The sequence below is a fragment of the Hippoglossus stenolepis genome, chromosome 4 (assembly GCF_022539355.2).
Source record: "Hippoglossus stenolepis isolate QCI-W04-F060 chromosome 4, HSTE1.2, whole genome shotgun sequence".
Lineage (NCBI taxonomy): Eukaryota > Metazoa > Chordata > Actinopteri > Pleuronectiformes > Pleuronectidae > Hippoglossus > Hippoglossus stenolepis.
The window spans coordinates 9,626,539-9,649,640 of NC_061486.1; the positions used below are offsets into that span (position 1 = coordinate 9,626,539).

At 42.3% G+C, this 23,102-nt stretch overlaps 1 protein-coding gene across 1 annotated transcript; it reads left to right on the forward strand.

Moving 5' to 3' along the window:
- Positions 1 to 11,310: 11,310 nt before the first annotated feature.
- LOC118105935 (probable G-protein coupled receptor 149) lies at positions 11,311 to 22,746 on the forward strand. The gene is made up of 5 exons (XM_035153990.2): positions 11,311 to 12,594; positions 14,044 to 14,224; positions 14,370 to 14,872; positions 20,712 to 20,855; positions 20,987 to 22,746. The coding sequence occupies exons 1-5, from the start codon at positions 11,626 to 11,628 to the stop codon at positions 21,497 to 21,499; spliced, it is 2,310 nt and encodes a 769-aa protein (XP_035009881.1). The 5' UTR covers positions 11,311 to 11,625; the 3' UTR covers positions 21,500 to 22,746.
- The last annotated feature ends 356 nt before the right edge of the window (positions 22,747 to 23,102 follow it).

The window sequence follows — 23,102 nt, forward strand, 5'->3', positions numbered from 1 at the left end:
TGTTCTAATTTGAATGAAAGGGCTCCACTCCAATGAATGTGAGGGGTACGTTTTTTTATGCTAGCCTGGTTTGACTGTGGCCTAACAAGGTATTGTTCTATTGCCCCCAAGTGGTCAAAAAAACTATTAATGTAACTTTATAGCCAGAATTTCAAATTCTTTGTGTGGTGGCTTCCAATGGTAGCACCAAAATAAATGTTTTGGGGAACAGAAGCGTACGTCTCGATCCGTGAGGCCCAACATGGATCCAACCTGCTTTACTAGCACTTTTTCCAGTAGTGGAAACAAAAACTTATCCAACTACACTAAATGTAAAGATAAGGATGTAAAGAAATGACCTGTACATGTAGAGGCTAAACGTTTTGGTCTTTGTAAAATGAGAAACACCTTTTGGACATGACTTGTACAAACAAGGTGCAGATTCTCCACTAGGGGCGCTGTTTTGTCAGACCTGAGCTGATATTTTCAAACTGCTGCAGTTGTTACTTTTCTAACACAACTTTGACAGAAGGTCCAACGTTTACTCTCCTAAAATACTTCTGCCCCGTAATTGCATTATATTGAGCAGACAGGTGCTTCATCAACATCAGTCTGTGCACTTATTTTACTCCATCTCTCACTCTCACACACTTCCACAGACATGCACACACATTCTTACCCTCATACCCTTGTCCCTCCACAGACTCACATGCTGACAGCTGGAGGTCGAGAGGGTCAAGTTGAATGCTGCTACAAAACCTTTGATCTCAGGCTTAGTGTGATCGTTTGTCCTGGTTCAGACTGTACCAGGGAGCTGACTGCTCTGCTGTGAAGGATTTCCCCCGTCTCCAGTGCATTTATGCGTAATTGGTCCCGAAACTAACCCTGTCATACTTGTGGCGAAACCTTCCAAATAACTCTCTTTCTCTTAATTGTTTCCCACGGGACACTTTAATCAACTAAATATGAGTTATTTTCCAAATCAATGCTCATTTGCTGGAGTCTTCCTCAATGCATTTGCATCTCTTTGTGTCTGAATCGGTCTGAGCGAGACCCAGAAGAATTACCGCAGATGGAGCTCATCTGTCATGGCCACTTAGCGTGCCTTCTCCAGAGCCGGTTCCTTTACCCTGCGGCACCTCAGTGCCGGGCTCTCAGAGACTGATAAACTACTTTACTGTGTCCCACAACTGTACAATTTGTCTTAGTACACAAATGATCTGACAGAGGGACACTGGACCATGTGCTCGAGTGACTTTGCTCGCAGTGTGGGTGAAAATTCACCCCGAGCATTAGAGGATCGACGAGTAGATAATCAAGTGTAATTACTGTCTTCATTGACTTAATCAAAAGCAAGTTCGTTTGTGCAAAGTACTGCTCGAGGATATGTACTAAAGTCGCTGTAGCTCTTTTAATAAGTCACCATTTTTAAAGGGTTTTTACATTGTAACTAATGGTTTTTAATGGTGGCTAATAAGTAACTTACTCATCTTGTATAGAGATAAGTTAAATTAAGAACAAATGCTAAAAGTGTAAGTTTAAAAAAGCTGCGGAGAACCTGAAGTGTACGTCATGAATTAAAAACTTTGTTTATTATCCCCAACATTGATAATACTGCTCTTACCAAGCAGAACAGGGGGGAAACACAAGCCAAAGTTAATTATTAGCAACTTGGAAAACCAAAATGTAATATTGTATTAGTTTATGTCTTATTTTCTGTTAATGTTTGATGAATATTTAATAAGTTGCTAATTATAAAGTCTTTACAAAGGTTGCTTTAATAGAAAGTGTTTTCATTCCAGTCTTATATCCTGACTGTATTAATTAGGAATTCCCACCAGTGTCTTTACAATTCAGTGAAGCTGTCTAAACTGATAAATATGTTTTTCCTGTAAGATGCCTATTTGTCATTTTTGTATTGCAAGGAAAATGGGAGGGGTAAAGCTGACATGCATCAACTTCCCGTTCCAGCCACAAAAGCAGAATAGGTGGGTTGCACAACGATTCTCTTTCCTGGTATCACTGACGACTACGGTAATCTCAAAGTACTGAAAAACGTCACTGCGTTGAAGCAACCGCTGGTTTCAACACAGATTCTTGTCATCGCACGGCATGTTTCAGCAGGAATCTGGGCACGGCACAGTGTGGACAGAAAAACAATGCAGGTGCAACGGTGGGATTCATCCTAATCCGGATTCTGAGGATGGATTTGACTGAAAGCAGCCGTTGATCAAAATGTCAGGCATGTCTAGACCGATTCCTACAACAGCTCAGCTCAGTCCACGGTGAACCACCAGGATTCCTTGGGTTGGAGCTGTGGTGTGACAGTGGTTTAAACTGTGCTTTGTGACAAACATCCCCAGCCCTGGCGAATGTGGTCACCTCTGTGTGGCGCTCGGTTTTCTGCGAAACAGACATCTTACTGTTCGGAGCAGATATATACGTCCTAACACGCCGAGTTGATCTGTTAACCACAGCTGACATTCCTGCAATTCAATTAGGATTTATACTCCTCGCCTCCTCCCCCGTCTCTCCCATCCCATTCCCCTCTGCCCTAAATTCTCTGACAGGAAATGTTTCACTCTACTCGACTTTGAGCAGTCAGCAGACAAACTGTCCATCTCTTCTCTTGCTCTTTCACCCTCGACACACCAGAGGACCATTCCTTCCTTCTCGACTTTCCATCTTCCTCAAAGTTTCTGCAGCGAGTTAGCAGATGATGTGTGTGTGTGGGGGGGGGGGGACATTATGCAGCAATATGGTGAGCGCAGCGTGAGGGTGCAACACCCAGCAGGCTACAGAGAGAGACTTGGTAATACTAACCACTGCTGTCTGCCTCTCCCAAGTATTTCAAATGGCTCTGGCTCATCTGGAAGCTGCTTTCCGTAAAGCCACTGCCCTCTAATGTTCTGCAGCGACAGCACAGTGACATCCACATTTGGCTGTATAACCCCCCCCCGTGCTGAAACACGCTTGTTATTTTTAGTGATGTTCAAATGACAGATTTTTTTTTTCTTTCACGCCATGCGGCCAAAAATTTCCTGTCTCTGAGATGTGCGCTGGATTGGAAAGAGCGAGATTGAAAACACACTTCCCCAGATAAAAATCGGCTGCCAGTTGACTTGCTGGGGAGTTGCTGCGCTTCCGCAGTGTTTTGAAGAGCGCTCTAGTTTGATAGTACGCTTGTCTGAGAGGATTTGAAAAGTTTGCCCAGCCAGGCTTATCAGCGGCAGGGTGGATGATAGGCGAGCTGGTGCGCAGCTGTCAATCAAGGGGAGCTTTCTTACCAGAGGCTCAATCCCACATGATCTGTTTGTGTTGGGCTGACTCACTCATTTAGCTCCTTGTTTAAAAAGCCTAATGCAAACACATTTATTTAATATGAATTAAATTTCATAATTTGCCTCTCGCCGCTTTGCCTTTCTGCCAGAGCCCGGTTGACAGTCCAGCTCTAAAGAGCTGTTTTATTCTGAAGAATGGTGCCAGGTACCGTACAGTGCAGTTTACTGGATTCCCGTGACAGTGAGCCATGTCTGCTGCCGCTCTGCCTGCCTCTCTGTGGTTATTGCATCAGAGGAATGAACGAGAGCGCAACAGTGAGATGGGGCCCGGAGGGAAAGAGAGGTACTAATGGGCCCTTAATGAAAATCTCTAGTCTGCTCATTAATGTAGAAATATACACACATCATGCACATGGGCTGGGGACGGGGAGGCAACACACACATGTACACTCACACACACACACACACACAAACACAAACACACACACACACACACACACACACACACACACACACACACACACACACACACACACACACACACACACACACAAACACAAACACTCAGGTAAAAACAGATGGCTTTGTCACATCACTTACTTATAAAGCTCCACTTTCATCTCCTCTCCTCTCTGTCACGTAATGCTGTCTTTCACTCTAATAATAACGAAAAAGAAAAATGATGGATTCTCATTATTTTATCTGCATTAACGCTCAGACACTTTACATAGGTTTCCCTTTATGTTCTTCCCAGTGACCATCCAGTTAAATTACTGTGTGCTGGTTGTTTTCTTGACCTTTTGTTTCTTCTTCAAATAATTGATTCCATTAAAGCCGACATGCTGCAGGAATTCATTATGCTGATTAGTGTGGAGCAGGTTGTTGGGATGGAGGGTTGGAGATCACGGGGAAAGAAAGTGGCGGGGGGGGAACAAAAAAAACAGAGAACTAATTTGTCACATCTCTTCACAGTCAGACGCCTGGATGATTTGTGTCCCTGCAGGACTGTAACTGTGACCCACCTGAAGACACACGGGATCCTCTGCAGTCAGGACTTACAGATTCATAATGAGATGGGTTACAAACCTGCAGGATAATATACCATAATGCACTAGATAAAGATGTTGCCGTGTAATTGTGGTTGTGTTATTTTTACTAACTGGCTTTAGGGAATATGTTTGGACACCTGCTTCATCCTAAGTGACAAATAATGGTTGTGTTAGACTCACTCACACACAGATGCACACAGAGGTTTGCTTTCCCACAGTGCAATAGGTCCATCTGGTGGATAAATCAGAAACGCTGCTCTTAGTGATCCACAAAAAGATTCCCCTCCACATGTAAAGTCAGAAAGACAAACTCCATAGTCCTGATTCTGCGCAGAAATATGTTCCAAAATCTATCTAGAGTTAATCTGAGGCTTTAGAGTACAAAATTAATGATATATATAATTTACCCTGCACTGCAGTCCAGTGAGGAAACACAGACAGAATTATCAACCCATTTGATCAGATTAACTAATAAAAAGTTTATGAATATGTTTTAGTGGAATTTCTCCCCCAACATGAACAATTGAAATAGAGATGGATTTTTTCAAGGCAAGTCCGCACAAGAGGACTATAACGAGAAATAACTGTTGTTTCCCAGTTAGGAATAAGAAACACATTTCAAAAATAAATAGTCCTTTAATAATCAATACATTTAAATCAGGTGAACTATATGAACCCCATTAAATCCTCATTACAGTCTGTATTTTACATTTCTGTGTCATATTGTTTTATTAATTTGGCTGTAGGCCGAAGAACCCTTACCATTTTTGTTCCCCTCTGCTGGTGTGACCCTACATTACAAGTATACTATGGTTTTAATGGGAATGTACTTTTAGTTTAATAATGACACAAGACAACGAACGTTATTCCAAAAAAGTGATCATATTCCACACATTTTCACAGTGATATGCACCATGTCATGTGCATTTTTATCTAACAGCCATTAGCTCCTAGCTAACATATGATGCATATCCTAAATCATATTTTATTAATATGTATATATATTATTGTATATGTTAAATATACCAATAATTTATTTATTTAAAGTACATTTGTATAGGGCTATAAGAATTCAGCATGGACCAGTGCAACATACAATAGCATTTACAGCCTATTAGTGTGCACTGCCTGTTCCTAGATGAGCCTTTATACAAACACACAAAACACATTAAAAATATATAAAACAACACAATGATACAATCGAAATCCCTCTGAAAAAAGAACATGTTTGCCCAGAATAGAATTGTTAGAAAAAGAAAGATCTTAATTGTGTCTCTAAGGAGGGGCTATTTCAGTTTCTTTTTCAGGTCTTTTACATTATTCAACACATATATCAAGCTCACTTCTCCCTGAACAGGAACTGATGATGATGATGATGATGATGATGATGATGATGATGCTGCTGATGATGATGATGATGATGATGATGATGATGATGATGATGATGATGATGATGTAATACTCACGGCTTGTTTTGGGCAAAACTACTTTCCAAAACAAATCCTTATCTCTAGCAGTCCATTTATGGCTTAAAGGGAAAATAAAGATCTTTATCTACTCATCACTCGTCCACAAAGCACCTTTGGAGTTTACGCCATGTTTTTAGTCACCATGTTCGCTGTAATCCACGCGTGAACATGGCTCCAGAGGAGAATATCAGAGGACATTTAGGACACTTTGAAGACACCACAGGAGCAGTAAGGAGGCATTTTATGTTTGAAGAAGTGATTCCATTTACTTCAATTGTATTGGACTTGGCTGCAACGCTGTTTACCCCCGAAATTCAAAAAGTGTTCTGTGGACTCAAACACTTCACTCCATTGGCATAGTGATGAGCAGATAATGAGTGAATTTCCATTTTCCGGTGAACCAACCCTTTAAAGTGTCCATTTCTCCACACTACACCAAATTTACATTAACCACTGCCATCATGCTTGTCAGTGATGACAGCTACCCTGACCGTGACCTGACAGCCTTACTGACACTCGTGACCATCCTGGAGAACATGTAAGTCCATTATTTTGTTTCTTCAAACGCAAAAAAAAAATTTATTGCTCCCATGTTTATTTTTCCATATTTTTGAGATGCAATCATTTGTTCACGAATTGTCTGGCGGGCTGTAAACTTATACCTCAAACATTCTCAGAGAAAACCATTAGTCACCTTTTTCTGAGAAATATAAAATAAATGCTGTGTTTGACAGAAACAAGAGAGAGAGAGAGAGAGAGAGAGAGAAGAGACAGCGGAAGGCAAAAAGGTGTTTGTGTATGACCATACACTCCTGTCAGTGTTGCCATGGAAACAGGGGCTGTGAATTAAATGTGTTCTGTCAGGACTTTCTGACCATCAACTCGGGCGGACTTGAAATGGCGCACACACGCAAGCAAACAAAAAGAAACTAATTCTCCCACTCTGCACTTTCATCATCAATAAGAGATGGAAATACGCCTCATGTGTTATGGACGACTGCCCTTCACACATTCACACGCACACTTTCACAAACATCATCAGTTACTGAGCCTACAGGTGCGCACACACCCAAATTCAAATGTGCAGTGAAAGAGTTCCCAAACAAATCTAGTTCATGCTCTGAATTTGAATGATGCTTTATGAATATTTGTACACCTTTGCAAAATTGAATGTTTTGATATTTTTCTTTTGTATGAATTTTATCATGGATTTTATTTGATGCACGTCGACAGTCTTTCCCTCCCCCTGCCTTTCCTGCCTTTATCTCTTCTGCCTCTCCCAAATAAAGTACTCTAAAATACTAAGTAATAATCTTTAAAAAAGACGTTTCAATTTAACTACAAATAATTTAGACTTGTTCTAAGCATCAAGGTCGACATCCAAATATACAATTAATTTTTCATTGACATTTCAATCTTGAGCTGCCAGTTTGATGAAATAACTTTTTATTCATCATTTACACACACTGAAAAAAACGTCAACAGTTCATACCCTGATTTTTTCAAGGAATGATAAAATAATGAACTCGATCTATTTATTAATTATTATATTTCCCAGAGTAAAACACAATATGCTGGAAAGCCCAACATTGACAAGACAGACACACATGGTAGCAGCTTGATAATGCATGGAATCAATGTTTGGCCACTAGGGGGCAGGAAACAACAAAACAAGCTGCTAGACACCATATATGTGGTTTAAAGACTAAATATTTACTTAATTGATTTTAAATAGAATATATTTACATGGTTTTTGATCTGTTTTAGTCTCTACAACACTCTGGTGTTGAGCTGTTACTCAATGGATTTATTTGTGTTTATTATGAGGAGGAGTGATGAGACTCAACAATAGTAGTAATTAGAGTAGAAATAATAGATTCACGCAGGCTTCATATATCTGTTGCATGTGCTGGAATACATGTGTGTTGACTTGTATCTCCAGGAACTAACTTGCTCTTTGTGTCTGCTCACACATCAAGTGCATTTCGGCCCTCAAAGTAAATCAAACTGTTAACATCAGCAGTTAAACAACCCTAACATGTCTTTATTTTAAACGCTGGACCCCGCAGAGCGGCTCAGCACAGCTTTAAAGATGGAGTCATTATGGATTCATGACACGGTCTATTCATCCTCCTCTCCTCATTCAATTTCACTGCTCGCTTTTATGCAAACATAATCTTCCATTCTGTTTCCGTCTCTGTATCTCTGTGTCAAGTGCTGCTTCATTAATATTTTATTGACATAGCATAATCACGCACTTAGGGCTGTGTGTGTGTGTGTGTGTGTGTGTGTGTGTGTGTGTGTGTGTGTGTGTGTGTGTGTGTGTGTGTGTGTGTGTGTGTGTGTGTGCGTGTGTGTGTTTGTGTGCAGCAGGATTTGTGTTTGATGGGAGACACCAGCAGTTTTGACAATTTGTAGTTACAAACGTTGCTGTGCTGAATTAAGGACGCACCACCAGAGGCCAGTGAGCAACGTTACAGTGAGTAATGTTGCTTTCTGGTTGCTTTGGAACTATCTGCGTTTTTTTCTCTCTATATCTTTTAAAAAAAGCCTTTATTGCTTGATATCTATGACTTTTATGATCTGTATCTTTATTATTTACTTGTTTTACTCTGTGAATTTCACATCGTTTGTTGTAAAGCACTTTGTTACTTGTGTTGAAAAGTGCCGTACAGATAAAGTTATTATCATCATTATGATAATATAATGTGAGCTGTGTGATTTGTGCGAACATGAATCATGTATATGAGCCTGTATGCAACACAGTGCATTATTAATGAACGTGAAGGGTATATACACAACATGTTAGAGCCATCCATCATTGATTAGCTGCTTTCATTTCATGGTCCAGATGAATCTCAACAGAGACACAATGAGGTTTCACTCCTCAGCGTTCACATGGTTTTATTCTCATTTCCAAGCCGATATTGTGGATGAATGATTTATTAGACATTGTAAGATGGGTGTAATTCCCAAATCAAACCGTCGCTTCATTAGTTTAAATGTAATTTCATTTGACTTCATGAGAGTCCATTAAACGTTTATTGAGGCAGACACGTTGATGGAAGTGTAATGAAAATGTCAGGGTTTAGCCTGACACCTTTTTTTTTAGGTGTTAACACAAGAACAGTATCAGACGTAATAAGCCTCATTTCACAGATTCGCTATCAAAACTCTCGACAAACAGGAGGCAGCGGTGCAAAAAGACAGATAATTTCTGTTTGCACAGGGTAAACTCTGTTCAGGCAGGAAGATCCAGCTGTATAATCAGCCTGCAGACGGAAAGGTTTCTTTGATCGAATGTTATTCAGTAAAACAGGGATATTACAGCCGGGAAATAAGGTGCTGCAGTATTTCAGCTTGTGATTCGGCTGGTTTTTAAATAAGCATGTAACTGCGCTGAGGAGAGAAAAGGAATAGAACAAAACAAAATTCACAGTTTAGTCATTCATAATAGGTTCAGAATATGCTTTGTGTTTATACTGTAGCAGATACTGTATATTATTCAGTGGCCGTGGCACAGGAGCTGGAGCGGGTCGTCCACGAACAAGAGGGCCGGTGGATCGATCCCTGCATGGCTCCTCCATTCCATGTGACAAACTGTCCTTGGGGAAGATACTGGCCCTGATGCATGAGCCAGCAATATGTGAGTGATGTGTATTAGAGGAAGTACTGGACTTAGATGCACCATGTGAATGGGTGAAAGGCAAAAATGTCCAGTAAACCATTCTGACTGGTCATCAAGACTAAAATCATGCTATATAAATGTATATATGGAGATATTCTTGCATTGTATTTAGAGTTACAGGAGCTCCTTATGCATTCCTAATCTACGTATGTGCGTATCTGTATGGGCTTTATTTTAAAATGTTTAATAGGTGAAATGTTTGGTTTTGACAGTTTACATCTAAACTGACACTGCAGCATGCAACATCATTTTAATCACTTATTTACAACAACACATGCCTCATTTCCCATATTCTCGTATGGGGAATATCCTCAGTTAATATATGTCTCTTCTTCTTCTCCATCTCTAACAACCATGACGTGATATTTAGTTTCAGTCGTCCCTCTGTGACAGGATGACGAGATGTGTTTTGACAGAATGTTAGCGTTTCATATTTTCGAACGGATCCCGTTTCATTACACTTGCTCTGTTCCTCGCCGGTGCATTTGTCTCGCTGCACTTTCACCTTGTGCTTTTTCACATGAACAAACTATTGCATGCACCACGCAGCAACACACACACACACACACACACACACACACACACACACACACACACGCACACACAAAGTAGGTCACCTTGATGTGTGATGCTGAGCTCAGCTGGTGTATCTGTATGTGTGTGTGTGTGTGTGTGTGTTTGTGTTTATGCTCCCTGGTGGATTGGGTTTTGTCCTCTCATGTTCCTCTCTGTGTCCTCATGTCCCCAGAGAGAGTCTGGTCATAGGACTGGGCTGTGAGTCACTTAGCCCAAACCTCAATTCAATTACACGACCTGGAGTTAAATGCACTTAGAGTCATGTTTGCGTTCACGTCGATATCCGTGCTGCACAGGGCGAAAAGAACTCAGCATCCATAGAGTCGTAATGGTGGTATCATGATGAAGGAGTGTAAATACATAAACAAGCATGGGCTGTCATCGTTTAGATCCGTGTGTGCATTTGCAAAACTGGCTTGGGTCCAAAAATCTATCAGCAGTGATAAACCTAGCTCCACACAAGGAGTATTATTTCTATCTACAGCAAACCACTGGGATCCATCAACACCCATGAACAAACACACACACACAGAGGCCAAGCTTTCACACAAGCTGGTCGCACACACTCCCATCGCCAACATACATCTAATGAAACTATTTTAATTACAATCTATTCATTCCTTGAGTCATCATTTGAAACACGTCTCTGGTGACAAAGCAGATGAATATGTTGTCCGACATTTAAATGAGTCAGACGAGGATTCAAATCCCACGAATGAATCCTCTGCCCTCTTATCTCATGAGAACTGCTCCAGACTGGGATAAATAACACATGTGTTTAAACTTACACTGTTCTCAGTCATGGCTCAGAGAACATGAGGCCCACACGTGGTCACAAGATACCACTAAAATCTTATCTAATTTAGGTCCCCCCCCCGTTATTTTAACCCCTGGCATTTACTGTCCTGATTCCATTAAGGAAGGTTTTGAAATTCAAAAGGATAAAAGGTAATCTGTTGAAACTGGCTTCCAGGGACACAGGCTGTCTATGTAGATGGGCGTTCTTCTTAAATGGAATTAAGCACACGATGATGGGGCCCTTGCACACAAACACAAATCTGCATTGGCAGTGAAAACACGTGAGCTTATGTTTTTAAATCAGTATTTAAATGGCGGGGAAGGAAAGTGGGAGAAACAGTAAGGGATTTTTGCCAAGCCACAAATGAAAAGGCAGCCTGGTGTATCGGACCAGTTGCACACGGACACCCATAGTAGTAGTACGCTGCGTTTGGCCCAACCCCAGATAACATGCGTGAGGGGGAGCGGGGATGACGACAGCGCGTAAATCTGCAGCTGGAGACGAGAGGTGCTCCAGAGTTGCGCGCTTTGAACGGTGAGTCTTCCTGGCCCCGCACCCCGAGGCTCCACATCCAAGGGACCGTGGGACGCCTCCATTACGCGTGAGTTGTCATTTGGATGGAAGAGGAATGTTGTCTGATCATCTCCCTCTATCTGGTTTTCGTAAGGAGCGTGGCGCGTGTTGTGCCATCCTACGCGCATCTCAACTTTACGAGGTACTGAGGCAGATTTAGCCAATTAAAAAAAGTGCCAAAAGAGACGGAGAAGTTCATCCTCTGAAAAAAATGTCCACGACGCACCTGAGCTCCCCGGCGCCCAACCGGAGCAACCCCCCCACCGCCGGCTACGAGAGGACTGACGCCTCGGAGGTGGACAGGCAAATCCGCCTGCTGCTTTTCGGCTTGTGCGTAACCATCGCCGCCGCCACCTTCACCGGAGGCGCGTACTCGCTGCTGTCGCTCCTGCGGATGCGGAGGAAAACGTCCCTGTGTCTCATCGTGGCTTCCATGTCTGTGGACGACCTGCTCAGCGTGGTCCCCCTCTCCCTGTTCATCCTCCTCCAGTGGGAGACGGATGGAAGTAGAGGGTCGAGCAGCCTGTGCACTTTGTCCGGACTTCTGTACGTGTTCCAGGGTGTTTCTAGCAATATGAAGGCTTGCCTGATAGCAGCCTACACTTTTTATGTCACCAAGAGGTTCGGGGTGCTCCAGTCTGTGCGCCGGCCTGTGAGAGTGATGTGGGCTATCGCCGGCGTCTGGGCTGTCAGCCTGGCCGTCAGTGTGTTGCCTCTGTGCGGATGGGGCAGCTTTACTCCGGCTTCTCTTGGTTGCTTCCCTGAGAGCGACAGTTTTTACATCCTGCTCCTGTTCTCTTTATATTCCCTGTGTTTCTGCGGCTTGTTGTTCTTCTTCATCCCCCTCACCTACCAGCTGCTGTGCTCCAGAGAGCCCCAGAGGACTTTGCTGTACCCGAGCTATTTGGAGATGTCGAGGGGACTGAGTGGTTCTGTTCCCCTCTGTGACCTCCAGTCTTTTTCCCGGGAAAGCCTGGACAAAAGTTTCGGTGCCTACAACGAGCTGAGCCCCAGTTCGTGCGTAACAGAACTCAGGGAGAGGGAGGACAGCCTCATGTCCCCGGTGTCCCAAAACGGACAGAGGACACCAGCTGTCGGGGACACACCGGTGGTGTTCGCGCAAAAGCGCTTCTCCATGATCCTGGCGGTGGTCCGAGTTGTTTTGTGGATGCCAATGATGGTAAGCCAAAAGCAACAGTGGGCATATGTTAACGTTTAGCCATTACAAACAGTTTACTGTATCCAGAGGGTTTAATGTGTATCTGGAAACACTTGACATCTAATGTTTGCACTTATTTGCCAGACAAAGCATCTGGTGTAATTAACAATTGAATTCAGTAACAATTGAATGTCCCTTTTTGCACTAAGATTCTTCAGTAGAAATAACCTGAAAATTAACCACCTGTTTCCTCCTGTCAAACTCATAGTGTTTCTGTTATTTGAAACGTAACTGTTATACGTCAGCTTACTGTATAGGCCTCTATTCAAACCCAATGAGTCATATAGGTCAGACATATGGGCCCTTATACAGCACAAGATTACAAGACATTTTAATATCATATAACCCCAAATCAAAAGACCATTTTTGTTGTGAGCTGTCAGAGGTAATAATGTAGACAAATGTGACATTAGGTGGGATTTAAAGTCAGAATAGAAGTGTAATATTCTATTCAAATCTTTTCCTGTGATTAAAAAAAGAATATTAAATAATTTTCAACTTTTGGAGATCAACAAAACCCTGAATGTCCCTTGAGTCCACAATGGGAAACAAGACCCATTTTGGAAACCATTTAACATCACATGATTTGTGAAACACTGATTTAAAATGAAAACAATATTTGTTTTCAGCCCTGCCACTGTCCAATTAAATTCACATTCCTTGTAGCTGGCAGCAGTAGTTGGCAGGTTTTAGTCAACACCTAAAGGAAAGCTTTCATTATGTTGCCTTGTGAAGTACTTTGCAAGATTGCTACACAGTGAAAAACAAAAGCTAAAAAAAAAAGGAACTGAGGTGATGAAATTCATCATTGACAGACAAGCACAGGCAAACATAACTGGCATTCCAATGTTGTGACCCTGAGAATATGCAAAACCACTGGAGATGATTAATGCAGGAAAATGTCACACTGTTACTGATCAGAAATTCAATGAGCTCACAATGAGTTTTCTTTCTGTGGATGTGAATATTTTTAAGCAACATACTAAACAATTATGTCTTGAGAGAAAAACATTTTTAGATCTTCGTATCTGTTTATGCAATGACAAGTATTTCCTAGAAAGCTGTAGAGGTTAATGTCCACACTGTATATGCTGCACCTGTTGCTGGGCCTCAAAATGATATTCATAAAGGAGCCCATTTATTTTCTACTAAGAAAAACTATTTATGCATTCATTAATTTTCTATTTAGTAAAGCTATACACAGCACAACAGTCCAACAGTCTCGTCGTGTTGCATATCCACCCAAATGATATCGGCATATTTGAATACGAAACAAAAGAAAACGAAAAGCAAAAAAGGATCAGTGTGATTTCATTTTCATTCACGTGCCTCCCTTCCCCCAGTTTCCTAATGCATATTGAACCACGGACTCCCAGGTGAATTAATGTCCCCATTCCCTTTCATTCACAGACCTTGGTCCTGGTGCGCCACGCGCTGAATGCACACAACTCGTCCCTGGAGACTCTGAGCTTCTTTCTCACTCTGCTCGCCCCTGCGGTCACTCCGTTATTCATGCTGTCTGAGCGCTGGATCCACATGCCATGCGGTTGCTTCATTAACTGCCAGCGAGATCCAACACAGGAGGCCTCAGGTAGACCATGATGTAACAAATTCATCAGCATTGCGCCATGAAGTGTGTCTCTACATAAAAAGTTTTATACTACGATATAAAGAGCAAAGGCTCTTTTCGTGGCGTCAGGTTGCAATGAATGTGTCCTCTGTTTCTTTTATTTTAGTGATGAAAAGAAGATTTGAGTTCAATCTTTCCCTGCAGCAAGGCTACGGCGTGTACAAGTTGTCCCACGCCACCATGTCTCCTAACAGTCTTCCCATTGAGACGCCTGCCTATCACAGCCTCTTCAACTGTGACTTCCCCAGTACCCGCCTCGATGCACTCGAATGTGGCGGGCTCTCCAGCCTGGCGCCTGACTTTGATTTCAGCACCACATGCCCGGTGGACAGCTCCTCCAACACAGACCTTCTGTTGGAGGCGGTAGCTGGAGGAGGGGAGGCGCTGGCTGATTGTCCTCCACTTCCCTACCAGAGCCACGGGGATGACGAGGACTTCTGCTGCGTCCCTCTGGTGCCCTCTCATCACCGGGAGCAGGAGCGCAATCTCCCTGACACGTCGTCCGTGTTCGAGGGGACGGAGAGGAGGCTGTCGCACGAGGACTGTCGCAAAATCGAGCTGACAGACTGGGAGTGGTGCAGGAGTAAATCAGAGAGAACGCCCAGACAGGTAGACCACTTACCAGAGGAGTCGGTTTATTAGTCTCTTGTTGAACCATTACATTGTGTAGTTTATACTTGTCATTGTGGTATTTATGGCTGGAATTAATGGATTTTCTACCCAGTCTATTACTTTCTCGGTAAAACAACTGCTGCGTTATGGTGATTTACTTTCGAGGTGATCTTTTAGGAGTGATTAGTATCTTGGGAGCATTAAATAGTTGGATTTTCAGTCGCCATTTTTGGGTTTCCATTCAGCTCAAAAGGAAAGTGCATGTTTTCCCACTGCAGTGCATCTGCACAGAGATACAGAGACACACACCTGGTGGACTCAGATGCAGTCTCTGTATAGCCAGGCTTTAAAGATGTGTGTGTGTGTGTATTTGTGCTGTTTTGTCTGTCTCAATCCCTGTCTGGCTCTCTGCTTTTATGGTCTGGGTCTCTGTTGGTTGTTGTTATTTTACACATTTGTGAATATTCTTCTTTATCGTCAAGCTGACAGACTGGGAGCCGAGCATGTGATTTAGATAAAATGGTTAAAATCTCCTCTCTGGGTATCGTTGTCTGTGCCAAGCCTTAATTGATTCTGACTAATAGAGCAATTGATCAAGATACTATCAGCAACGTACCATTTTAGTATCAACTACCAGGCTGTCTTTCAAAGCCAAATATTCATTCATTACTGCTCCACAGATAAAATCAGACGCGCTCTCAAGGCTCGGCTCTATTTGTTAATTCTTTCTTACAGGTTCAAGATCAATGAGATTTATCCACTGAAGGTTAGCTCCCTTTTGAGGCTTGTGAAAGCATTCCTGCAGTTTGGTATACACATGGAATGAATGGACTCCATGAATGAGGAATGTAGCACAGTTTAGTCTGTTAAGCTCATGAAGTAATTATTTGCCCAGTCACTCACTAGTTGCTGCATCCAGTAGAAGCAAAGTCAGAGACTAAACACACTAAATAAGCAATGAAGCTCACGACAGTTTGCAACAGGAACATGCAACATTCTTTGTTTGTTGTTGACATCATGAGCTCTTGTAAAACCAGAAGCTTCATTCTCTCTGTGTTTTGTTGGCCTTTAACTGATAGTTAAACAAGGACATAACAGTAAAGGCTTGATGATTAATGTGTCCTGACAGTCGAGATGCCAGCCACTGATGAGAGAACGGCCTCATATTCCATCACTTCATTCTGCCCTCATATGAAAGACCTACAGTGATTAGTACCAACAGTGAAAGTAGCTTCGAAAATGGAAAATGGAATAAAAAGCTGTTTGTTGTTTACAACACCTCAGAAAAAAATACAAACTGTCAAATTTCAACTAAATATACTGACAAAAATAAATGAATTTTTTCCTCTGACAGCAGAGATATAAAAACTGTGAACAAAATAATAAATCAAGCACATTTCTACAAATCAACTTCAATGCATCAAAGACAAATAATCATAACAACAAGAAATTCTGCAGGGAATTATACACAGGCACCTGAAATCATAAAATGAAACTCACTTGCACAAATGTTTTATAGCCATCGATATTCCACTGAAAAATAAACCCAACCTAACAACTTTTTACTGATCTGACCAAGATCAAGCAGACTCTGAATTACACAATAGCTCTACGATGGACACTGGCCAAAATGAAAACAAAGCTCTCTCTTATGCTTTCCCATTTTCATTGAACCTCTTAATTTGCCATCCGACAAATAAAAGTAAGTTACACCGAAAGTAATCAAGAAAAATGTATTCATATGCCGACGATATCTTACTCTATCTTCAGGATTCACAAAACTCGCTGCAGGAAGTCTGTCTCAAAAACACCAAACTATTCAAAATATTCTTCCTATCTCTGTGAAGTCCTCTTATTCATTCACCTTTGGTAACATTAGATACCCTGGTACCTCACCTCCTAGCTGTCAGAGCTCTAATATCTAATATCTATCAAATATCTAATAACCTAATATCCGGCCACTATTCAAAATATCTGACAATAATCTAAAGTGATGGTCTAACCTTCCCATCTATTTAAGCTGACAATTAGCAACCATCTAGTTTTAAATTCAGCTACAGCGAAATGGTTCCAATCACTGAATTCTGTGATGACACACTTCTGCTGTAAAAAATGAAAGACCCAAAATCAATGTATCTAATTTGCAGAAAAAATAATTTAGAGGTGGCCTACCCTTACTATCTGGCAAATCCATATGGATATCTCTATTAAAAGCTCCACTCTACTCTGGTTCATATATGTTAAAGTAAATTATAACAAGCAGAGTGGATTGACAGAAAAATCAATGGTTTACCCTTCGCTGGATGAAACCTCATAATTGCACAAGTGCATTCATTTTCTCACCTCTGACAGGCTGCTGGAAAACACTGTCTGTCACTATGTATTTTTCCATTGCTCCCCCTCATATGCTGTATTACTTACTACACACACCACGTGTCTAGGTTCACTAAATCACTACCTCAGATACAAACACATCTATTATCCACATAACCCGTATTTAATCTAACCTAATCTGTATTGCGTGGCTCCCATCATATCACCTCGTACATAACTGCTTTATGTTATTGTCTTTTCACTAATGTATCTTCTATGGCATCAATTATCTTCAATTTCATCGACTATGTTTTTGCTTTATGTGTTCTGCCACACATTTCACCGATTTACAGCAGAGCAGCAGTGAATCGTGAGCTTTAACAAAATGGGTTTGTAGCTTAATTCATAAACACCAACAAGCTGATCAAAGTCATAAAACTAACGAGGACATGAACAGATGTGCAAACATGGACGTGTACATGGGCACACACACACACACACACACACACACACACACACACACACACACACACACACACACACACACACACACACACACACTATCTCTGGCTCTCTCCCACACTGTATCTGCTCTACTTATAAGTCTGAAACGTTTCGGTTTGGAAATCACCAGAGGATGAAAATCCATGGAGCATGCATCTACTGCCCGGCTTTGCCACTCACTTTGCATCATGTATAAGTCTGTGACTGCTGCCGGTGTGTGTGTGTGTGTGTGTGTGTGTGTGTGTGTGTGTGTGTGTGTGTGTGTGTGTGTGTGTGTGTGTGTGTGTGTGTGTGTGTGTGTGTGTGTGTGTGTGTGTGTGTGTGTGTGTGTGTGTGTGTGTGTGTGTGTGTGTGTGTGTGTGTGTGTACCATTTTGAGCCTAGACATCACAGGGTAAAGACATTTTGGGAAAGTGAGGATTTTTTTGCCCAGTTCTCGGATCCTGACCCACTTTCAAAGGGCTGTGTGAGGGTTGAGACTTGGTTTTACGGTTAGGGGAAGTATAAGGGCATTTAGGGAATGCATTATGCCAAACAGTGACCTCACTAGGATAGAAGTACATGGAGGGTGTGTGTGTGTGTGCATGCACAGCCAAACACCAAAGACAAAAGACAGACTGAAGCTGCACAGATCCAGCAACCCACTGTCTACAGTCACAAACGACATAAAGATCAAAATTAGCTCACACACACACACAGCGGTATTATTATACTGTGTATACACACAGAGGCAAACAAACGATGAACATCAGGCCTAAATACTCTGTGATCTATGGTGGTTCCTGGCTGTGTTTTGTTCCTCGTTAGCAGGCGAGATGTCATTACCCAGCTTCTCCCCTCCTTACTGCTAGCCCTCCTGGCCTTCAGCATCCACAGGGAGAGGTGGAATTAGAGCTTAAAGACATCTTTACCCTCCCTGTGACTTTATACTCTCTGTTAGCAAGAACAGAGCTGGGGGCGCGTTCACAAGTCGTCTCCCTCAGGGGTAAATGATGTGCATTCAGATGCGGGGAACTGGAACCTGTTTACCCTTCTGAGAACACATCAGAAACTGTAAATGAATGTTGTTCTCACCAACCAGGCTCTAAGGTGGAAATGAGAGGAAGTATTGATCGTCAGACAGAGAAATAACACAACCACAATCAATATACAGCAAACGTCAATATCAGATATTTTACAGTATTGTTGCTTATGTAGTCGCTTGAATTCATCTGATAAAAATAGGAACACATAGAGTCGACAGCCACAGCAGCTCTGTGAGAATCTTCTTATCCACAGCAGTACTTGGAGCTTAACGCTAAATTTAGCATGCTAGTAAGGTCATGACAACAATTTTAATATGCTGATGTTTTGTAGTTGGAGGTTATGTTTTCACCCCTGTCCGTTTTTTGGTGGTTTGCTGGTTTGTAGGCAAAATTCTAAAAGAAGGATTACCATAAATCTTGGTGGAAGGATTTGGTGTGAATCAAGGAAAAACCCATTCAATTTCAGTGTGGATCCAGATTAGGTTTAGGATTTTTTGGTTTCTCAGAAAGATTTTAATCAAGCAGGTTTTTATTTTCATTTTATGAATGTGTACAACGTTGTGTAGATCCAAATAAAAATCTTATCGAGTGGAATTAAATGTGGTTTCATGAGGGGACTGTTGGACCTTGGCGGAGGTATGCACTCTACTGAGTGTCACTCTAGTTTTCATCATTAAACAACAAGAATGGCACCGAGTACAGCACATCCCTCTCAACAAGTCCCAACAGTCCCCTCAAATTAAATCAAGCCACACCAAATTGCCCACACTGGTAGATTTTTGCTCTTTTTCCTGGATCCACACCAATTTGTAATAGGTTCTTTCTTCGCCCAGTTTCCAAATTTTTACATATTCCTGCTGACAAAAAAATGAACCAACCAACAGACAGACGGACGGGGGAGTAGAAAACAGGGCAGAGGTAATGGGCATCTCAGAAAGTGCAGGTGAGGGTGATGTGAATGTCATTAGCGTTGCTGATAGAATGAACGCTTGAACCAAATTCAATGTCAGTGCTCTTCAAAGTTGTTCAGACATTTCAGAGTTAACTTAAAATGTAAACTCATCTCATAGAAGTTGAGGTATTTGACTAAATAAGTGGCAACCTTTCTAACTGCCGAATGTGCTGGGTAGTAAATTTGACAACGTGTTTTCAGCTCAACATCGCGGACTCTGTCTCTCTCTCCCCCGCTCGTCTCTCGCTCATTTCACAATGATGCAAAGACAATGACAAGGAAAACAGATAGTCATAGAGAACAAGATAATGACATTCTCTTTGTTTCTGCTGTGCGTCATAGCCACAATCTAGTCATTACATCAAACTTAATGAGACCCTCCCCAGTCTCCCTGCTGTCGCACCACAAGACTCTTCTCCTTTCCCCTGCCGTCAATATGCATTTTCTCAAACACATCACGCTGACTGAGGCTCACTTTAATGCACAGTGTGGTGAAGTGATCTCCATGAAAGCAATACAAAAACATGACAAAACATGAAATTTGATAATGCCAGTGATAATAAATGAGCCATGTAATTGAAAAAAATATGGCAAGCTGAAACCCAGAGGAAATTAGTTGCATTATACAAAGCCTCTGGTTGCCTTTATATGCACAGAGACCAGACATCTCACTTTAGCTGCTGTTGACAGGACTCAGTACATATAAGCCTCAGTAACTCTTGGGATAGAAGTGATCAGTCATTCATCTCCCTGCTATTGACATGGACGCAATCTGTGCTCGCTTAGTCTGAACAAAGTGAATGAGACGCACCGAGACCTTGTAGGTGATGTTAAGATGGAATTGAATGGTATTGGAAAGTATTAAGACCTTGACATGAGCACTTTATGCCAAATTAAGCCATACAGCAAGTTTTCATCCGCAGTCCTAGGCAAGTGGTTGGCATCTTAAAAAAAACATTAGAAGAAAATACACAGTGAATAAATCTATTTTGGTCGATGTTAACTCAACATCTTCTGCCCTTTTCTTTGGTTTTTCTATGCAGCGGTCATCGGGTGGTCTGTCAGTCCCCTTGTGCGCCTTCCAGGGCACCGTCTCTCTGCAAGCACCCACGGGAAAGACCCTCTCTCTCTCCACCTATGAGGTCAGCAGTGATGGACTCAGAATATCCCCACACAACGCCAAGAAGGTAAAAGCTTCAAGTCTTGATTAGACTTGTAATATCATTAAAAAATATATAGATATCTTTTGATTGTTGAATTACATTGTGCTCCGTACTGTTTGTGTATAACTTGTACTGTAAATCTTTCTGCCTTGAAGGTGGAGGTGTATCGCTCCAAATCAGTTGGCCACGAGCCCAGTGCAGATGACCCAGCCGCAGGAAGCCAGACCAGGGACGTGAATGTCAGCAACGTGGAGATGGGCATGGAGATAGGAATGGGGATGGGGATCGGGGCAATGGTGGGGGACACAAATGTCAAGATCCACCTCGAGGTCCTGGAGATCTGTGACAACGAGGAGGCCATGGACAGTGTCTCCATCATCTCCAACATCAGCCAGTCCTCCACGCACGCTCGCTCGCCCTCGTTGCGCTACTCGCGACGGGAGAACCGCTTCGTCTCCTGCGACCTGGGCGAGACGGCTTCCTACTCGCTGCTCATCCCCAACAGCGGCAACCCCGAGACAGAGACCATCAACATCTCTATACCTGACACTGTAGAGGCGCACCGGCAGAACAGTCGGCGACAGACGCAGGAGAACTCTGGGTATCAAGAGGAGATTCAGCTGCTCAACGAGGGCTACAGAAAGCAATCTGGGGAGGAGGGCGAGTGACACACTATCAGGATAACAAGAGGGTGGCTCTCAGGAGGAGGTTGAAAGAGAAACACTGCCACCAAAGATCAGAGACAAATTTCCTAATCATTCCACGTTTACTTCCTTCTGATCACTCGATCCAATCTGACAGACGACCAAAATAGAGACTTAGATAAACACTGATGTAATCGTCTTCTCATGTACTTCCTCTTGAGATAGCAGCATGAGAGCACATGCATCACCTGTGTGTGGAGTGCATAGAGATAGATTAGCTTGTGAAAGAGCAGATAGTAGTGAGTAGGTGGGAGCGGGAGAGAAAGAGATAGAACCAAAGGAAGCGGCGGACAGGAGAGAGAAACAGTTTTCCAGCAGAACATCTGTATTCATGCCCAGACCTTCACCGTGTGGCCGCCTGTTGTCATAAAACAGATACATTAACAGAGAAACTCCCTTAGACGTGGAAGAGGAGGGGCCGCGGTCTGGTCACGTGTCTGATTTGAAGGTGACTCAGCTGTGAGGGGAGGGTCACCTGACCCATGAGTCTGACTCATCCCAGTGTGTGTTGTTGTGCATTTTGTGTGTGGGAAGTAGCCTTACCCATAAGGATGAGGGTTACCTCATGACAGTAATGGTTTGTGATGTCAACCACCAAACGTATTCCATGGTTCCTCTTATAAGAACGTGTTAATTCTGTGTATTTCTTTAACTTATTGCGTGTTTAACTTAATTGCACCCTAGCTCCTATACGTCCATCATGTGTAACACAATTAATGTTGCCACTATCAAATTCGAGAGACCACTATCCATGCTGAAAATCTGAAATAGGAGGAGAGGAAAAAGGAAAGGAGAGGAGTCAAGCTTTTAGAGGAGAGTACAAGTGATCATTGGAGAAGGGGTTGAGGGGATACTTATGCAGAGCTGTTTTCTGCCTCCTGCACATTCGGTGCAATTTACATGAGTGACAGTGTGCATATTTTTACTACAGTAGGCAGCATATGAATGTACATCCCCAGACCACTTTGCGGGGAATCGTCTCTCTGCCAGCTCAGTTCACTGCGCATCCAATCAGTGAGCCAAAGAGGCCTCTCACTTTCGGTTTTTAAATTCAGGACTGGAATAATTTGAGCATCCCGGTAAACAGAAGCATACAAATCTTTACTCTCTTTCACTGACAGTATCAGTATCATGACTTATATCTACATTTAAATGCACATGTGTGTGTACAATCAGCAGTAACGTAGGTATTAAAGACTTATTTAAGAATAGATGTGTATTCTAGTTTCTTTTTTGATGGTGTCTCTTATATATCAGCTGTTTGTTCGCTTGATCTTCAATACAGCGTCGGCACTTTGTGGACTTCATCTGCAGCCTTTTAAATTGTCCTCTTGTGAGCCCACTTCATCAGCGGCAATGTGTCACATGCTCCTGAAGAATGTGGTCATTAAAGATTCATACGGGAAAATTGCCTCCAACAAAGTTGCCATGCATTTCACTGTGTCGAGGGCTCCAGGGTGAAAAGAAAAAGGTAAAAGAAAAATAACGCACGGCCGTGTATGAATCATAATTAATGTGAAGTTTTGTATTCTATGTCGACGGCTGTTAATGGTGCCAAAGGTTTTCA